An 18275-nucleotide genomic window follows, 5' to 3' on the forward strand; every position below is an offset into this window, starting at 1 on the left:
CGTTGGAAAGACGGGCTAGTTGGTCTTGACAAGTAGAATGCATATTTTCTCAGTGCAAAAGCTACAGACAGGACGAAAGAAGGAGACAAAGAAGGGACGAAGGCTGACCTCTTGTTTGCCCCTTGTCTGTTTTTTTCTTTCGTCCTGTCTATATTTTTTTTGTGCTGAGAAAATATGCATTCTACTTGTCAATTAAAAGCGTTCAAGTGGTACCCATGTGACCTCACACGAGCTTCAGCGTCACCTGTTCAATGACGCTGTTACACAGTCATGTGACCTATTTAAACACGCCACCTGACTGACAACTGGTTTGATATCAATTGTCCGACAGCCCTACCAGAAGTCGGAACATGTTTGCAGGCAGCTGCCTACAGCTTGAAGTTTAAGGGGAGACGCTACTCGGAAACCAATTTTCTTTAATATTGATGTCACATAAATGAAAATTGCACCATTTATAGAGATTGATCTCCTCTTTCCAAATCTGTTTTTATTTCTGAGATAACTTCAAGCTTTCATGTTCTAAGTACCATGAACAGTTGAAAAACTGTGCATTTTACAAACCTACTGGACATGCCAGTGAGCATGAGAAAGCAGTATAAGTTGCTTTTTCTTGTTCCTTATACTTCACTAAATGCAAATAAGCAAGGAAATGGTGATCCTGCAGCATGCACCATTTTACTGGAATTTTTATCTCATGCTTCCCTTTTCAGAAGCTAGTGCATAAATCTATTTGAACTTTTCATACTTACAAACTTCACCAATTGTAATAAAACCTAGATAACTGCATTCTACAGATCCTAAATATTATGCATGCCAAATTTGGTCTTGATCCGAGTACGACAAATGCATAAAATGTTGCATGCAATAACCATGTTTCACTCAAAATAAGAAGTTGAGAAAAATGCAAATGAAAGTTGTAAATGCTCTTTACTACGGTTCTAGTTGGACTATGTGCATGAAAATTGGAGGCAATACAGGCCAGGGCATCCTCCTACAGTGTACAGCTTCAGAATTCCCCTGCACCATATGTTCGTCCCTCAGAGCTTTTGTTAGTAGCATCCGCGAGACAAGCCTTCTTAGCTAGACTGCGGCGACGAGCCCTTGCCTCAGCTGTCTGCTTTCTGGACATTCTTGAAATTCTGAATGTATCAGAATTCTTGCTCAGAGTGACAAGTTCTCTTGAGGGAAGGACACCCAGTTCTTCCAGCACATTCTCAAAGGCCTTGTGTCCCTTATTAAACCACAAGACCGCAAGTGATGTTGCCATCTCGACAACTGTGCGTGAGGCGAACCTCGTCTTGGGGCACAACAGCCAAATCTTGCTGTTGAGCGATTCAGCTGCGTTTTGCGTTTTCCCCTTCACACAGCGAGAGAGCAGCTGTTCATTTGTGAGCCTCTTATATACGGGCAGCATTGCCTTGCCCTGGCTGTTGGTGAGAATGGGGGTGTGTGCTGGGGCTGCCTGGCCCAATGCCTCTGCCCTCTTGAATTTACACCATGAGCCCTCTCCATCTGGACAAAATTTGTGGCTTTTGGCTGCATCTGTTGAGCAAGAATGGAAGAAGGATGCCCAAATTGCACAATACATGCCACGCACGCTTCCTCTATTACCAGTGATGGCGACCTGAAAGTATGTCTGCAGCTTGTGGATGACTGCATCTGTAAGCTTGTGACCTCTTGGCATGCTGAGCTTTCGTAGTGCAGTCCCAAGCCGCTTGGCGACATGGTTTGTGCAATCCTCTTTTGTTATGGGCACACCACTGTACACACTTGGTGCTGACACAGCTGTAAAGGCCTTGCTATCTCCGTCACTTAGAAAGGTTGTAAATTTCAGTGGTGTACTGTAGGACTGTGTCCTCTTCCATATCCTCAGAGCAGCAGTCGTCTCCATGGCATGTGCTGAGCAGTCCACATTTTTTTCACAAACTGGCATGTGGAAAGCTTGCCATATTTCCTCCTCCCGTTTGTCTGCAAATTCCGTGTGGGTACTGCAGCTCTGGCAGTAATTAGACAAAACTTCGAAGTCCAGGCAAAGCCCTGTCTCTAGCGAAATGGCAGTGCCTACGCCATTGTGACTTTTGTGTCCCCTTTTTTGCCAAGTGCCATCAAACATTACAGCTAGACTGGCGGATCCAACTTCCTCAGCTGTCACTTTGCGAACGAACTCCAGGTTCTCGACCACCGCCTTCGTAGCCGCGAGGTGCACCTTTTTCGTGATGGCGTTGAACGATTTGTGATGCATTGGTTTAGGTAAGCCAAGAATTGAGCAAAATCGGACGAGTTGGTTGTGTCCCGCTCCAACAGCGCGCGCTGCAACCACGGCCTTAACATTGACGGCGAAGCTCTCTCTAGCGCTGGCAGATGGACGCGCTTCACCGTTGACGTCGCTCGCCGGAGTCGCTCGTCGCGATGAATACGTCGATGAAACAGTCGATGTGGGGCATGCTTCATTTCCGCAGTGCAACTCCAGAAATGAAGCGAGTCCTTTTCGCTTTGCCGGCAACTCTTTGATCGAAAGTTCGCACCGTCCGCACTCCGGGCATGCCGCGCCGCTCACAAGGACGTTCACGGCGCCGATCTCGATGATAAAAGCAGTCGCCGACTCATCACCATCCCTACCTTCATTTTCGAAGACCCCGATCTTTCTCTCAGACGCACTGATGAAGCTGTCTACGCTTTCGATGAAGTTGGAACATCCAGCCGTCACAGAAACGTAAGCGTCCCCTCCGCCGAGGTTAGGCCTAGGTGCCGCGGGCATCTCCGTCACACGCCGTTTTACTTTGCGGCGGGTTCCCTTGTATTTATGCTTCGTCCAAAACTTTTGACGTTGAACGCCACGCTCCTTCTTAGCATCCATATCAGCAACAAGCAGAAATATTTGCAGCGGCTTTCGGAACACGTAGTGCGAGGTGCGCGTCTCAGACACAGCAGACGAAGTGCGGCCGCTTCGCGAACTGGGAGCCAATGGCGTAGCTACGATCGAACCACGTGACGTGCAAGCACGCGGTTTTGGCGGTTAGGAATGCTGTTTTTATTATTATTTCTTTGCTGCATGCGCAGCGGCAAAGCCTGCTTTGGGGAGAAAACGCGTAGACCTAGCGCCGCACGAAATTCCTACGCCGTACAACTTCGCAATTTGACGCCTCGCGCGCTTGAAAATGGGTCAAATTTGCACATTTTCGAGCCACCGCAGGTACTTTAACCGCCGTTTTCGATAATTTCCGGATCATTTGTGGCTCTGATTTTTTTATATATGAAAGAGGAAGGTTGAAATTTACTAAAGCAGTCAAAAACACAGAAGTGACATTTTTACTGAAAATCGCCGTTTTTCGACCCGCGTCTCCCCTTAAGCGAACTGTAATTGCGTGTATCGTCGAGATACGGCTGTCAAAAAAAAAAAGGGGGGGGGGGGGGGGGGCTTTAGTTTAGATTTCTTGAACTTAAGCACCACCCTCAATTTGGTCATTGTGAATGTGAAAAAAAAAAGTCTGCATAGGTGACAATAATGCGAGTTCTGTCAAGCTGCCCGGTGGATTCACCTGACACTACACACTAGCGAACCTCGGCTGCCGCACTCGGCCAGATGCCGTACGTGTATGGCATATTTACCTATGTTAAATGAAAGGGAGGTGTAGATGGAACTTTATGAAGACTATGATGTTCACTGCGCAGCATGACAGTAAGTTGCAGTTAGAACTTGGCATCCACAAATGCTGTTCACAAAGCCTGTCCATGCTGCTCATGAGCCATGATATCGTTGTGCATTAATATTCACTTCACGAAGTTCGCACTTCATCAGGTGGTCTCTGCCAGCCTTCTCAAACTAGAGCTCACAAGCAAAGAAAAATGAATTTTCAGTCCTGAGTATGTTGCCTATCTGCAGTGAAAATACAGGACAGTTGTGTTCTACCAACTGCACTGGCAAGTGCATGTTTACAATTTCCTCGTGGCTGTACTTATTGAAGCATTACATTAGCTTACAGTGTAATTCAAATTAACCACTTTCTCAATATTAACTAAACACACACAAAAAAAAAGGCGATGCCGCCACACTTAGTTTAATAGTTTCCGACGGGATGGCATCGTGCTGAGTACGACTTGAAGCTGATGATGCCAGCACAGATAAAAAACAAAATGATGCTCCACCCTGACTCCACACTGAAATGTGGCCTGAATGGCTTGCAGCAAACATATGCGGCCATGTAGTTCCGAATTCTGCATTAGACTCCTGCCTCCGGTATTATTACCAGATATCTCTCACTACCGATTAATCGCCTGAGGGTGCAACCACTATCATGAACGAGCCAAGCAAACCGCGCACAATTCAAATTTTCTATTGCAGAGCCAATCTGAATATAATTAACCACCCTTTCTGATGTGCCCCACCACGGTGACTCAGTGGTTAGGGTCCTCAACTGCCAATACCGGGGACGAGAGTTCGATCCTAGCTGTGGTGGCACAGTTTCGGTGGCAGCGAAATGAAAGGCACCGGGTGTAGTGTGCGATATCACACGGTGTTAAAGAAGCACAGGCGGTCAAAATTTGAAGAGCCCCCGCTAAAATGTCCCTCGTAGCCGATGACCGTTTGAAACGTTAAGCCCTATAAACCAAATGAAACCATCTTTTCGACAACATGTGGAACCAGGGGGGCGCTTAATATCTGCTGTTCATCCAAAGCTGCCTTACACACGGTGCTTGGTGCACGGATGGTGCACCAGAGCTGAAACATCAAAGGCAGTCAGAAACGAGCACCATGATGTCTTGTGTAGAAAGTGATTGCATATCCAAGCAACAGCCAAACAAACGTATGGCTCCACTTTTCCTCATTTAGTCTAGTATCCCACCCACGTGCACGACACAGACTGGAACGAAGAAATCATCAGATCATGACATGTGACGTACCTCAAAGAATGCCATGCCGTGCTTGTGGGCGTACTCCGCTGCCTCCTGCCGGCCCACTTCACGGTTAAAAGCCAAGTGCAGTCGGTTGCCCAGCAGGACCTGAGGGGACGGCATTCCTGACGATTACTGAACTTCACAGTGATGAGCAGATGCACTAGTGAGTCCCCATGTTTCTCTCGATACAGAGAAACTGCAGTTATTTTCATAAAAAATACAGCGCAAAAATTTAATATAACATTTTTAATATAAAAATGTACTGCAGCATTGTTTGTACATACAGGAAGACCTGTCAAGCCAAGAGTCCTAGCTCCAACAGTCAACAGATAGATCTCAGGCCATTTGCTGGCAGTGGATTTGCCGCCAGTGGTTATCTTTCTCTTTTACCATGCATTCAGAAAGGGTGAGCACCTCCAGAGAACAGCTGTGGTTCTTTGCCTTTTGCATGAAATCACCAGCAACATAAGTTTGAGTGCTTTTCACCCATCTACCAGCTGCACAAAAATGTAAGCTTGTCTACTTGAAGAAACAAAGCCAAGGACGCTTTAGTGGTCACACACAGGAATTCGACTCACGTGCTCTGTCACGTCCCATTAGTTACTGGGATGAGACCTATTCGATAACATTATCATGGCAAAGCAATTTCAAAATAAAATTTGTCGCATAAACCGTTCATGCGAATTTCAACTGCCTCTGTTTTTTTATTCTTTTAGGATTTTCGCTGTTAAAAGAGTTTCTTTTCAACGCGTTACGTGTTCTGGGGGTTTTTTTTTGTTTGTGTGCTTTTCCCTCTGGATTTCCACTACCAGGACCTCATTAATGCAAGTTTGTTCTGTCTCTCAAGGTTATCCTTTTCATTCCTGTGCTTTGTTCAATCAATTTCTAACCTTCACTCCTTTTAATTGCTGACTGTCCCGGATGTCTGTATTGCTCACCTTAGAGACTCCCGGCGCATGCCGTTCCACCTCTTGGAGCCAGCGCCCCAGGCCATCAAAGGACCACCGGTTCGTGATGTCGTACACCAGGAGAATCCCCTGGGCACCGCGCGAGTACGACCGGATGATCGTCGAGAAGCGGCCCTGGCCCGACGTGTCCCACAGGTGGAGCCGCACTCGCTTGCCGTCCAGCAGCACAGTCGTCGTCCGGTATGAGGCAAAGCCGCCAGGGGCGCTGCAGAACCACACACCATTGCACCACATTAACAGTATTCAAGGCTGTTTGACTCACTCATAAAGTTTACCCATCTGTAAACTTACAAAGGATCAAAAGGGATGCAGAAAGACATATGTAGCAAAAATGAAAATAATTTATATATACGTCATTCAACTGACCTCAGACCAAAGATGCCGAATTGTACAGAAAAGAACTTGTTCTAGCACATTTTACTATAAATGGTTAAATAGCTGCTGAAAATGACTCGGGAGCATACACCGCCTTCTTTCAGTCATTACAAACAGTCCGCAAATTGTACACCCTCCTCTGCAAACTAAGCCTGATATTGTAGCTTGTATAGATTACATGTGCACTGCATACATTTTACTTTGAATAAGTATGCCACTCACACACTGCACTGCACACTAAGGGTGAGATTAACTACAGCTTTCATGTTGTGGTGGTGGTGAAAACGTTTATTGAATCTTGAGCCTTATCGACTGTTTTGATGGGTCGGCTCGATATCGCGTAGGGTGGCCGGGAGCTTGTGGCTCTCAGCGACTCTTAGAGCCCAGCCCACCAGCTCCTTTTGTGCAGCTGGGTCCGAGCTGGACACCGCAATCTCCCATCGCTCTATGTCTGTTAGTTGCAAATTGCGGGGTGGCTGGAGCTCACAGCACATGTAGAGGATGCGATGAAAGTCTGCTTTGGGTGCCCCGCAGAGGGGGCATACAGGGGAGAAAAAGCCGGGGTAGATATGGGCAAGGGTAGGACAGGCTGCAGTAATGTGGATCAGGTGAACGCACAGGTTTCTGCCAGAAACCTGGTTAGAGTATGGCAGCCACTTTTAAAATCACCGCAACCAGTCAGTACTAACAAGAGACAGGCAAAGTAAACTGAGTAGATCAGTGTGGCAGCGCACCTGAAAGGTGACTCCAGGGCGCCGTCCTCGAGTCCGCCGAGGATTTCGCCCTTGCCTACGTCGCTGTCACCGACCAGCAGGAACTTGAGCAGGTAGTCGTACGCCTTGGCCGAAGGAACGCCGCCGCCTTGGCCGCTCGGCACCACCGGCACCACCGCCGCCGGCCCGTTGGCGGTGCCGTTCAGCGCAGCCTCCATGGCTGCTGCTGTTGCTCTTGCTGCTGCCCCCTAGCGGCCACGCCACCGCGGCACGCCACTTCGCGGACGCCGGTCGTACTAAGCAGGGACGAGCACCGCCATTCGCGGCTGCGCAAAGTAGGGAAAGACACAGTCGTTTATGCAACTGTCTAATGAATTTTACTGGGGCGAGTCACGTCAGCGTATAACTTGCACACAAGAGCGCCATCAGATTAACGTTACGATACAAGCAAGCGCACGCACGTGGGCGTATTAGCGACTCCTCATATTCCTTATTCGCAAAGAATAACTGCAGACAAGTAATAAACACAACGCAAGGACTAAGGTAGAAGAAACAGCGATATAATCCATCCCACCCTGGTCCCTATACTACCGCGAGCTCCCAGACTAGGCGTCATGCCAGCAGCATGTTAACAGACTACTCATTCACAGTATTTTTGTTGTTGTTTATAGAACGGCGTCCCGAGCGTTTACAACGTCGCAATACGCAGCAGGAGGAAAGAAAACGGGGAGACAGTCACAAGGTGCTGCAGTGGCACGCCGATTACGACACACGACCCCAAAGAAAAGAAAACAGCCACTGCAGACCACGTTTTAGATGTGTCGTTAGGAACGCGAAGAGAGCCTCAAGGTGTCGTCAGAGGGGCCGCTCAGAAAGCGAGAAACAATAAGACGACTACCCGGGTGTCAAAGGCGGTTAGACATCAATGTGCGGACTGGTGCTGGAAGCAGCCGCATGCAGTGATAAGGCAGATAAATTAAAATGTCTACGTCAAAACATCGCTATGCGATAGGCGCCGCGCGCAAGTTCGGAACAGCGGCTACGCGCCCAACGGATCCAGTCAGACAAAAGTGCGTCTGCGACGGCTGGCACGTGGGCCATGCAGAACAGGTGGATTCAGCCCAGGTGACGAAACCAGAGGAAGAAAGCGAAATCAAAGTGTTTTGCGTTCATCGAAGTCTTATCCGGAGTTAAGGTTCAATGAAGGCCTCACGCAAGCTGACGACGACGAAATTGATCAAAGCTTGCACGCAAGGTTCAATGAACGTCCGATCCAAGTTGAAAATGCACGGAGCTCCGCAACGCGAATGTTCACATTATACTGTAGTGAACACAGAAATTTCCTCTCCCCCCTAACTGAGGGCCTTCGTTTCCGGCCCCTCGCTCGTTGCGTGTTCTTGCTCTTGTGTCGCGTCCATGTTTTCGCGCTGTTACCTGAAGATGAATGACCAACAAGCTCAAGCTGCTGTTCTGACCTACAAAGAAGCCATATATTCTTCCACATCCATGTATGTCTCCGTCATGGCTCAAGCGGTTTGGAACAATACCTTCTCGGTAGTGTTGCCCGCTGCCGTTATTTTGCGACGTTACTTTTACAGTCCATATCGAAGTCTTCAGCTGCTCCATATACGCTCACGCCGACGCAGACTAGCCAGAAGGAAGGGGGGGGGGGGGGGGAAATCGAAGTGACACCGATAGGCGGTGCCGCGCTCCACCCCATGATCGCACGAACCTCCGAAGAAACGCGACAAGTACACAGACAAAAACACGGGGGCGACACGAAACGGAGAAAGCACTCGTGTTTCGTCGACCCTCTAGTACGCTCGAGCGGCGGCGGGTGCCATTCAAACCACCCAGTTGCAAGTGGCTCACGCCAAGTGCGATGTATCCATGTCCGCGGCAGGCGGACGTCATATCGTGTACTGTCCGCGTAACAAGCCCGGCGCAGCGTATATGGCCATTGTGTAGCCGAACAATCCACGGGCGAAGCTTCGCGGCTTCCTTGAGAGAGCGACTGCATGCACACACGCGGGTACCGCCGCACAACACCATCACCCCTCACAAACACTCCTCCCGCAAGCAGACCGGCAACGCTTCAACAGCGCACAAACTTGCGCCGTACGCTATACAGCCACTGCAGGGGCGACGCTAGGAAAATACGGCGACGGGCGGAAAGGGGAGTCAACAGGTAAACGGCCGTCGTCAAGCGAAGCACCTGTATAGCCCCCTACGTTAAAACAATACAAATCGGTCGCCCAGTTCCCGTGTGACAAAGAAAGAACAATCTGCTGCCCCCGGCGACGCCGTCGGAACGCACGCGCGACCTGACCGGCGTGACGCCCCGTGGCAGTGCGCGGACTAACGATGTGGCAACGATACCGTGCTTTCGCAGATTGCGAGTTGTTTGCTTTTCCCCCATTTTTTCCTGCGCTCCATCTTTACCTTCTGCTTCCGACTCCCAAAAACGTCGCGCGAACATACAAACTATCGTAGCGTTTCGTACGTGCTGTGCTCTCGGACTCTCTGCAATTCAATTAAAGAATCAAAACATTCCTCCCGTGCACAAAGCACTGCAACGATATAATCGTGATCGCCCGAGTGTGGCCTATTTTTCAAGATAGTTGCGCAAGCTAATATGGAATGGCTGGTTCGGTGGCAGCAAAAGATAAGTTAGATCCTTTTGTGCGCCCGTACTATTTCTGTGCAATTTTTTTTTTTTCTCACGCCTGCCCCATACCGTCGCCTGTAATAAGGTCGTACAGGGAAAGCAAGACCGCGAATGTATAGTAGAGGCGGGCACGACAGGGAAGCCACGGCGCCCCAGTTTAGAAGCTATGCCCGGTTAAGAAGAAGAAGAAAAAAAAAAAGGCGATACGCCAAACAGGGTTAAAAAGGGTCACTTAACTAAAACGGTTCCTCTCCAAAGAGGCACGCACGAAAGGGAAGGAGAAAGCCGCGCGCAACCAAAGATGCAGTGGGGCCGCACTGAATGCCTGCAGTTCACAGCCTATTGAGATCCATTTATGCAACCCGATCGGGCAACGACCAAGCGACGAAGTTCGTCGGGTGCTAGGAGGATGGGGTGAGCAGCGGCCCTGTGATGCACACACAAGAACAGACCACCACAAGGGCAAACTACACCGTCACGCCAGCACGCCCGCGCGACCAAGGAGAAACGCTTTATGTATATAGTGGGGCCCCGTCAAATCGAACTCGCTTAATACGAATTTCCGGTTTATTCGAAGCGACACTTTACTCACATACACAGACTGAGTTGTGTTTGTGTTTATGGCGTATGAACTGCTAGGGCTATCTGCTAGGCTGTGACCGCTGCACACTTTCTTAACGCGTCGATTTCTCTCTGGCGCACCAGCGTTCATCTCGTCTACGACTGACTCAAAGGCGCTCGTCGTCGTCGAAAAATAAAGCGTGGAAAAAGATACGGCGCTTCGCGGTATAGCGTCTATTAAATACGTTTTGAAGAGTCGAGGCGCGCAGGGGGACCCTAACCATAGCTATCCTACGCCGTTTCTGCGGCAATGCCCTGTTCATGTGAACTGCCGCTCCACTAGTGCTCTGTCCCACTAACCTATGGGGTCATCGTGTTCCAGAACTGATTAACGTAATGAGGACCTTGAATCTGGACCCCTTGACGTCACAGATAGCAGCGTAAGAGGGTTATCGAGCAGCTCCTACGTTCCCCGTTTGATCACGTTCCACTGGCGATAACACTGGACGCACTACCTCCGCAGCCAATGAACAAGGGCGGCGCTGATGAACACCCTAAAGGCTAGGTTACACGCAATATAAATACTCAAGAGTTGCAACAGTCGTTGCCGTAGATAATGTGGTAACAACACAGGACGCCAAATTCGGAGGCCGTGAGTTCGGATCCCACAGGCGGCACGCGGTTGTTTTCTCCACTTTCTAATAAATCACTTCCCACTTATCAACAGCGGAAATGAAACCCCCAAATGCTTTCCTTTGTGTTCAAGAAGAGGGCTTTGGTCGGGCAGGTAGGTTCATGTTGAATGGAAGGAAGGAACAGCTCAAACGGACGGGACGTGTAGGAAGGCGAGACAGGCACATGAGCTGTTTCTAGCAACCAAATGGTTTATTGCGAAACAAGTAGCAATATATAGCAGACAGCCAAAGACAGCGTAATTTGATTTTTATGCGCTTTGGCTGTCTGCTATATATTGTTACTTGTTTCGCAATAAACCATTTGGTTGCTAGTCAGCTCATGTGTCTGTCTCGCCTTCCTACACGTCCCGTCCGTTTGAGCTGTTCCTTCCTTCCATTTCATTTGTGTCTGTTGACTTCTTCCGTGTGTATACCTCATTAAGAGCCGCTCATTTTCCCACATTTGTTTGCTTACCTTCTATCAGCGCTGACCCTATTCTATAACTGTCTGCTAACATCATTTTCCTCGCTGTGCGATCACCTTAGGTGCACCTCCAATGATTTGACGGTTAAGTAAGGACTATACGCAAACCCATGCGGATAAAAGCACGCCGCTCATGAGCACAGCACATGAGCGGAGGCGATGAAGGAAGGGGAGAGGGGAGGAATTTTGCGACCGTGGAAATAAAACGAGTTCCGCGATTGAAAGGCTGCGAACACAAGCAGATATAGAGAGAGACACGCGAGCACATACCAAAGGAGACACAGCGCACCCGACACTATTATGCTGCGGAGCACGGGGGTACACTGGCCGCGCACTGCCGCCGATGGAAATCAGGGTGTGCGATATCAACCGGCGGGGGTTTATTGGCCTCGTTCCCTCGTTTTTTTTTCGTCCGTTACGGCAAGAAAAATAGGAAAAAACAAACACGAGCCGCACAGCTCAAAGGGATAGGAGGAGGAGGAAGAGGCGAAATCACGAAAGGCCGTCGCATGGCACCTCTCCCACTAGTCTCTCTCTTTTTGGGTCGCTTGCACGGGCCGCTCGATTGTCGCAGGCCGTGTTGTCATCGTCGCGTGCCAAAACAGTTCCGTACCCCGGGCGTCGGTGCAATCGACCCGCTTTTCTATCTCCGCAGCCGAGGTCGCTTCTCCCGACAAAGAGGGACGGGTACAGATAAAGCTACCGAAACAGTGGCGCAGCCCCAATTTTTCTTCTTTCTTTTTATTACTTTTTTTTTTTTTTTTTTTGCGACGCAGGAACGCGTTACGTACAGTGTCCGCGAGGCCCAACTTTGCGCGCGCAGTGCAGCGCTGACCTGGGAAACAATAGAGGGCGCAAACTCGAGTGGAGAGCGACCAGGATCGCCCGCGTGTATGTATACGCGTACACTGCACAAATGGTCGCGCAGGTAGCAGGGCGGTTGAGTTCTGAAGAAAAGAAAAAAAAAAGGGGGGGGGGGGGGGGGGAAGGCGCAGAGACGGAACATCACAGCAGCGGACAGCGTCGACGAGAGAACGGAAGGCTTTCGTTGACCGCCCGGGGCGCAGTCCATCTCCGCAGCTGCAGCTACAAGCAGCCTCCCGCTTGTGTTTGTGCGTTAAGACTAGGTAATAAAAGACTAGGGCAAAAAAAGAAAGGGACGAGAGGGGGGTCTAAGATGCTATCAAGGAAGGCACTGCTGAGGGACGCCGGCTGTAAGCGCAAGGCGATGTGATGGGTCACAACACGACAGGGACACCGTTGTCACGTCGATGGCTGTAAAAGGACGCCGTGCTCCTGAACAAACCAGAAATCGCGCTAGCGAGCCCGATAAAAGACCAAGGAACGTGTACAGCGATTCAAATAGAAAAAGTTAAAACGGGAATGGACATTAAAAAGAAACGCATTAAACGCTTCCTTTTTTTTTTTTTTTTCAGACGCTCGTTACAAAAACACGAGTCTACACGAAAACGCCCGGCTGGTCTGGCTTCCTTGAAAAAAAAAAAAAAAAAAATTAAGGCCAGGGGGGTGGGGGGGCGAGTAGATGTGCTTTTATTACTATTAGTCCTCCTACAAATCCGTGACAAGAGCAGGGGAGAGGTAGTGTTTTTAATTTTCTATTTTGTTTAGTTTCGCTTAAGTATCATTCAGCTAAAGGACAAATCCGTCAATCAATATCCCTCACATATAGTAGCAGCTCCCGAAATTCGTTCTTGACCTGACCTGAATGTATCCATTGCACTGGCTACAACGAAGTTGGCTATGCACTTCGCCACTGCGAATTCCACATTGCGGTGGCATGAGTGCAATCGAAAGTGACACCAGCAACTGGAGCCCGGATAAGAACGGTCGACGACCAACCGATAAAGACGGGGCACACGGCATACGCGTGCCGGTAGCACCGACCGACGGCAATAGCACGCGCATTATATACATATTTACTGTCAACGCTCGTATGGAATTATACGACACGAACTGCCGAGCACACGCCGCTAAACTCCCGCGAACCCGTCGCATCGAACGTAGGGACCATTTATCCGTGACGTATAAGCTTCCTTTCGAATTAGAGCGAATCATTTCTCACTCCACCCACGAAACGGGCACCGACGCATCTCGACACGGCGGCGTCATCGTCAACACGGATTCCGGTAGCGCCTGCGCGGGTGCCACACGAAAATCTCCACAGCTTCCGAGGAGGAAAGTCCGTCGCGAAATTCGAAATAATGCCCCCCCCCCCCCCCCCCCTTTCCCATAAGCTAGCTCCACGGAATACCCAGATAAGAAATACCTTGCCCGTCTGTAATTTATTACAGCTTTCAAAAACACGGCGCTGTCGGGAGAACGAGGGGGTAGGGACGACTGCGTTATCCTTGTTTTGGAAACACAAACGGCCAATAAAACCCCTTATCGCACGCTGCCCAAGCCTCAATAAACCGGTGCACGCCAAACGACCCGGATGGATCGCGTTCCGCATCCCTCCTGATTCCAACATTAAACCTCGCGAAGCGTGTCGCGCACCACGTCGTTTGCGCTGGCGAGCCCCGGTTTTATAAACCACTAACGCCAAACCGATAAGAAAACTATATAATTTTTTTTTCGCCTAGTTTAGCACTTCGTACCGGAAAAAAAAATGCCTCAACTCCAAATCACCTCCGGAGGGGACGAAAAGACGATGCACGTAAACGAAGGCAGCGGAACCATGCAGACGCGCTTACAGAGACGAATTGCAAAAAGAAAGCACATGCAGGGGAGGGGAGAGAGACTCTTTCTCATCACTATCAGAAATTATCTGCAATGCTGTAGCTAGCATCACGTGACTTGGCCGCCATCTTGAATATTGAACGGGAATCTTGAACTTGGCCGCCATTTTGAACGGAGGGACGGACGAGCAACCGGCAAACGTTAGTAAGAGATAAAGTTCTTAAGCAGTGGCTTATCTCAGCTAGGCCAGGACACACATAGCGAAAGCTCGACTCAGCGTCTCCGTCGCTCCGCGTCTTGATGCCGCCGCCAGGCGAGACGTTCTTCCCGACCTTCCGCGTATGCTGTTGGGCGTACGCTTGCATGTTACGTCACACAGGCACGTACCAACTCCCTCTAACTTCTGTTCCATAAAGGACCACTGATGGAGTTCAGCCCCAATAGAGTTGCAAGGGTGGATGAACAGATTAGTTGGTAGTTCATCTTAGGAAAACAAAACAGCGCACTCCTGACACACGGACAAAGAAAGACTACAACACAGCGCTGTGTTGTAGACTCTTCTTTGTCCGTGTGTCAGGAGTGCGCTGTTTTGTTTTCCCAATGGAGTTGTCGCCGTGTCACACGGCTAAGAACGAGCTCCTCAGAGACGCCGTTGGGGTCCCATCAGGCGCTGTTCGTTTTGTGTATTCATATAAAATAATCAAGTTAAAAACGTGCAAAATAACTTTTAGCCGCTTCCTTTTCAACAATTTGAATTAAATTTAAAATATAAATGTATTTTCATTCACGTGAAAGGAATGCGCTGTTACTTTTACTAGCATAGCGGGTTTGTCCGTTCTGCTGAACACAATGTGCTTGCAAAATTTTTGCGTGCATGCTTTGATATTTGCGCGTTTACTTTTTTCCACGCTTTGCGTTGTGCAACAGTACTAAAATTAGTTATAAATGTAAAATTAATGCATTTTTTTAGCCTGCCCTGAAACTCGCGGGGGAACCAGAGCCCTTTACCTGCTCTAAGGAAATGGTCGGAACTCCTTACTCTAGGAACTTCCTTTCCTAAAGGACTGCCGTGTGACAAGGCGCGTATCTCCATTGAGATAAAGCCTATCTTGGTTGAAGGGAGTTAGCAGGAGTTCAGCCGCATGCCCGTGTGACAGCAGTATTTTCACGTGATCATACGAAGTCGGAGGCGATGGAGGAGAGAGCGCCACGGAGGGGACCGGAGAATGGTTCGCGCATGCGCAGTGAGGCTGCACGACGAGGCCCATGACGTCACAAGTTGGCACAACGGTGGAGACCAGCGAGGAGAGAGCGCCGCGGAGGGGATCAGCGAATGGTTCGCGCATGCGCAGTGAGGCTGCACAACGAGGCCCATGACGTCACAAGTTGGCGCAGCGGTGGAGACCAGCGCGGCGCAGCGGCGGAACACCTGTGCAACGGCGCATGTGCAATTGTGGCCTATGACAGACACGGCGATACTCGCTTCTAACTAGTGTTCGCTGCAACAACTATTTGCCACCTAGCAAAACAAACCTGTCAGCGCGTGCACGCTACGCTCCCTACATGTCACATGGTTGTCATAGCTTGCGATGTTCAGGATCGCGTGCTTTTTCTTGCAATCGGTCGGCAGCTCACCTCGCCTAGCATGCACCAACTAACTCGGAGAAGAAATAAAGGGAAAACGCAAATAACTAAGTGCTGTAAGCACATTATCCTGCCGTGTTATATACGTGCTCCCATTTCACTATCAGACGCCAACTGCGCTGGGCATGTTCGTCTGCTCGCGCGCTAAAGTATCACCAGAGACCTTATGAAAGACTGGTTTCACAAAGCGACCTGTAGGGTCTTGTGCGCGAACTAAGTATGCGGTCGAAATGGCCAGACAGAGCTCGACTGTCTGATGAGCCTATAGGACACGCAATCTCGTACCACGCATGCGCCCTTCTGAGCACTGGATTAGTATAGGGCACGAGGGCCGGTCATTACCAGGAAGCCCGTCTCTGCCAATGCACACCATTGCAGACGACACAATCAGAGCCCCTCCCCTGATAACGCGGCATAGTCCGGAAAATCCGCGGCTAAAGCAAGGAAAAACATGGAGCCACGGATGATATTGGGACTTTAATCGAAAAACCGTTTCCTTTCTGATAAGTTTTCATTTGCTTTTGCTTCCTCTTCGTTTCGGAAGAGCTCGGCTGCGTCAGCTCTGCCCTTTTGCGTCAGCAGTAGGAAAATCAATAATTACACTGGAGCGGCGACACCGCTGAAAACCCTGCTGCTTTGCTTCTACTGCGTCTTGTGACGCCATCTTTGACGTCAACGGGAGCCGTTCCTCCGTTACTGCAGGGAGACATTAGATTGTACTAGACCTTATACACATGCCACTTTCTTCTTATTCCCGTTAGCACACTGCAGTTCCAATTTGCGAAACCAGGCAGTGATCGAATCGGATAATAAAAGATCGGAGAACCAAGAACAACGTGACTCATTCTGAAATGAGCAAGTGAAAACAAAACGAAGACACGCGAAAAATGACCTTTCAGAATGCCGACCTTAGTTCGCAGTTGCCGTTTTGTCCTCTCGCCAACGTTTTCTCATTGAGCGCGGATACAGAACCGCAGGTACGGATTTATGGAAGAGATGCACAGTCAGGACCAAAAATTATTTTGACATCCTCGTCGAATTCAGAGAAGCATTACGCGCAAAATGCGCCTAAACCGATCTGTTTAGAAAAAAAAGAAATTAAGTTCTGCCCTGTTAACATGAAAACTTTGGTTCAGAAGCAAACCTACCGTTATACAGAGCGAGTTACGCCACGACGAATCGCGCGAGAAAAAAAAAAAAAAAAAGGTATTCAGAAAAGAAAAGCACTTTAATGTCTACTTTTGACCACAGCGATAGGCAGTTCCAAGCGTGTCACCTTAGCGATGATTATGTTTAAACATTTCGCCGCGTGTCGAAGCGCCTGAAGCTCATGACAGCGCGCGCATGTTATCCGTGATCTGTGCAAGTTCCCTTGCTAGTTTGAAATTTCAATACCTTTCCTGCCATTGCATTATGACATCCGACCGAACGGGCTAATAATGGTTTTGGTTTGGATTATGGAGTTTAATGTCACAAAGCGACTCAAGTTATGCAGGACGCCGCAGTCGAGGGCTCCGGTACCACCTGGGGTTCTTTAACGTGCCCTGACATCGCACAGCACAAGGGCGCCTTGCTTTTCTCCCCCATCGAAAAGCTGCCGCTGAGGCTGGGATTCGATCCCGCATCCTTGGGCACAGCAGTCGAGCGCCCTACCCCTACTGCACCACCGCGGCGAGGCAGGCTAATTAATAATGACGCATGACATAAGTAACCCTGGACACCGCGGCCACAGCTTTCCCCGCGCATACCCCCCCCCCCCCCCTTATTTTTTTTTGTTCTGCCGTCAGCGGACAAATCTCGGCCAGACCTGCGAAGACGCGAGAGTGGTGGAACGCCTGCAGTACAGACCAACACCGCGTAGAACAGAAGCCGACGAAGACGTCACGTCACGCCGGAGACTGCGCGCCGCTAGCCAGACCGAGTCGTCGCGCTCGTGCACTTGTATACACAAAGTCGTGCGCCGACGCCACGCACAGCCGCATACCGCGTTTTCACCTAGTAGCAACGGAGTCGACAATAACAGCACAAGAGAAAAAAAAAATAAAGACGAACGGCCTTGCGGCGCAGGCATGCCCCATCGCTAAGGGCCCACCTTCCCGTCGGCTCAAATAGGAAAAAGAAAAAACGAAGCAGCTGATTTAGCCAAGCTGGCCAAATACGAAGCGATACGAAAGCGCGTCACGTTTAGTTTCGCTTTCGGTTGAGGGCTTCGAGGGAAGGCAATATTTTCGAACCGCTTGCGTTAAGAGGTTAACGCGATAGCGACTATCTCTGAATCTACTACGCACGCAAGGAAGTGTACGAAGGCGACGACATGCAATGAACCGCGCGAGAGAGAGGCAAAAAAAACAAACAAACAAACAAACAAAAAACAACGTACACACACAAGGGATGATCGGCTCCGGCGATAGCTATGCCAGGTTCCGTAGTACTCGCTTGCCACCATAAATTCCCCTGTTCTCTCACTGTCTTTTCTTTCCTTTCCAACTCGGCAGATGCTTTTCTATGCAATGTAAGATTACTGGTAGGGGTTAGACCGTGTTAAGTAAAGCCCTAGAAAGAAAATTAATGAGAGCAGCCGTCTCTCAAAAG

The 18275-nt window shown here is 49.5% G+C and overlaps 2 protein-coding genes across 2 annotated transcripts in view; both read right to left on the reverse strand.

The window, feature by feature from the left end:
• The window catches only part of LOC146189684 (ras-related protein Rab-40B-like), a 49235-nt gene that overhangs the window by 10196 nt on the left and 20764 nt on the right, over nucleotides 1-18275 (reverse strand). The window contains exons 3-5 of the mRNA XM_084604457.1: nucleotides 6974-7278; nucleotides 5835-6069; nucleotides 4903-5001 (exon numbers count right to left, since the gene is read on the reverse strand). Of these exons, the coding sequence (XP_084460583.1) occupies nucleotides 4903-5001; nucleotides 5835-6069; nucleotides 6974-7170 (531 nt within the window). The 5' untranslated portion in view covers nucleotides 7171-7278. The remainder of the gene's footprint in view (nucleotides 1-4902; nucleotides 5002-5834; nucleotides 6070-6973; nucleotides 7279-18275) is intronic.
• Nucleotides 434-3076, reverse strand: LOC146189685 (uncharacterized). Its single transcript, XM_084604456.1, has one exon. It carries the CDS (start codon nucleotides 2855-2857, stop codon nucleotides 1007-1009), a length of 1851 nt encoding a protein of 616 aa, XP_084460582.1. The 5' UTR covers nucleotides 2858-3076; the 3' UTR covers nucleotides 434-1006.

This window comes from Amblyomma maculatum, chromosome 5 (assembly GCF_055883805.1).
Source record: "Amblyomma maculatum isolate TAMU_Amacu chromosome 5, ASM5588380v1, whole genome shotgun sequence".
NCBI lineage: Eukaryota > Metazoa > Arthropoda > Arachnida > Ixodida > Ixodidae > Amblyomma > Amblyomma maculatum.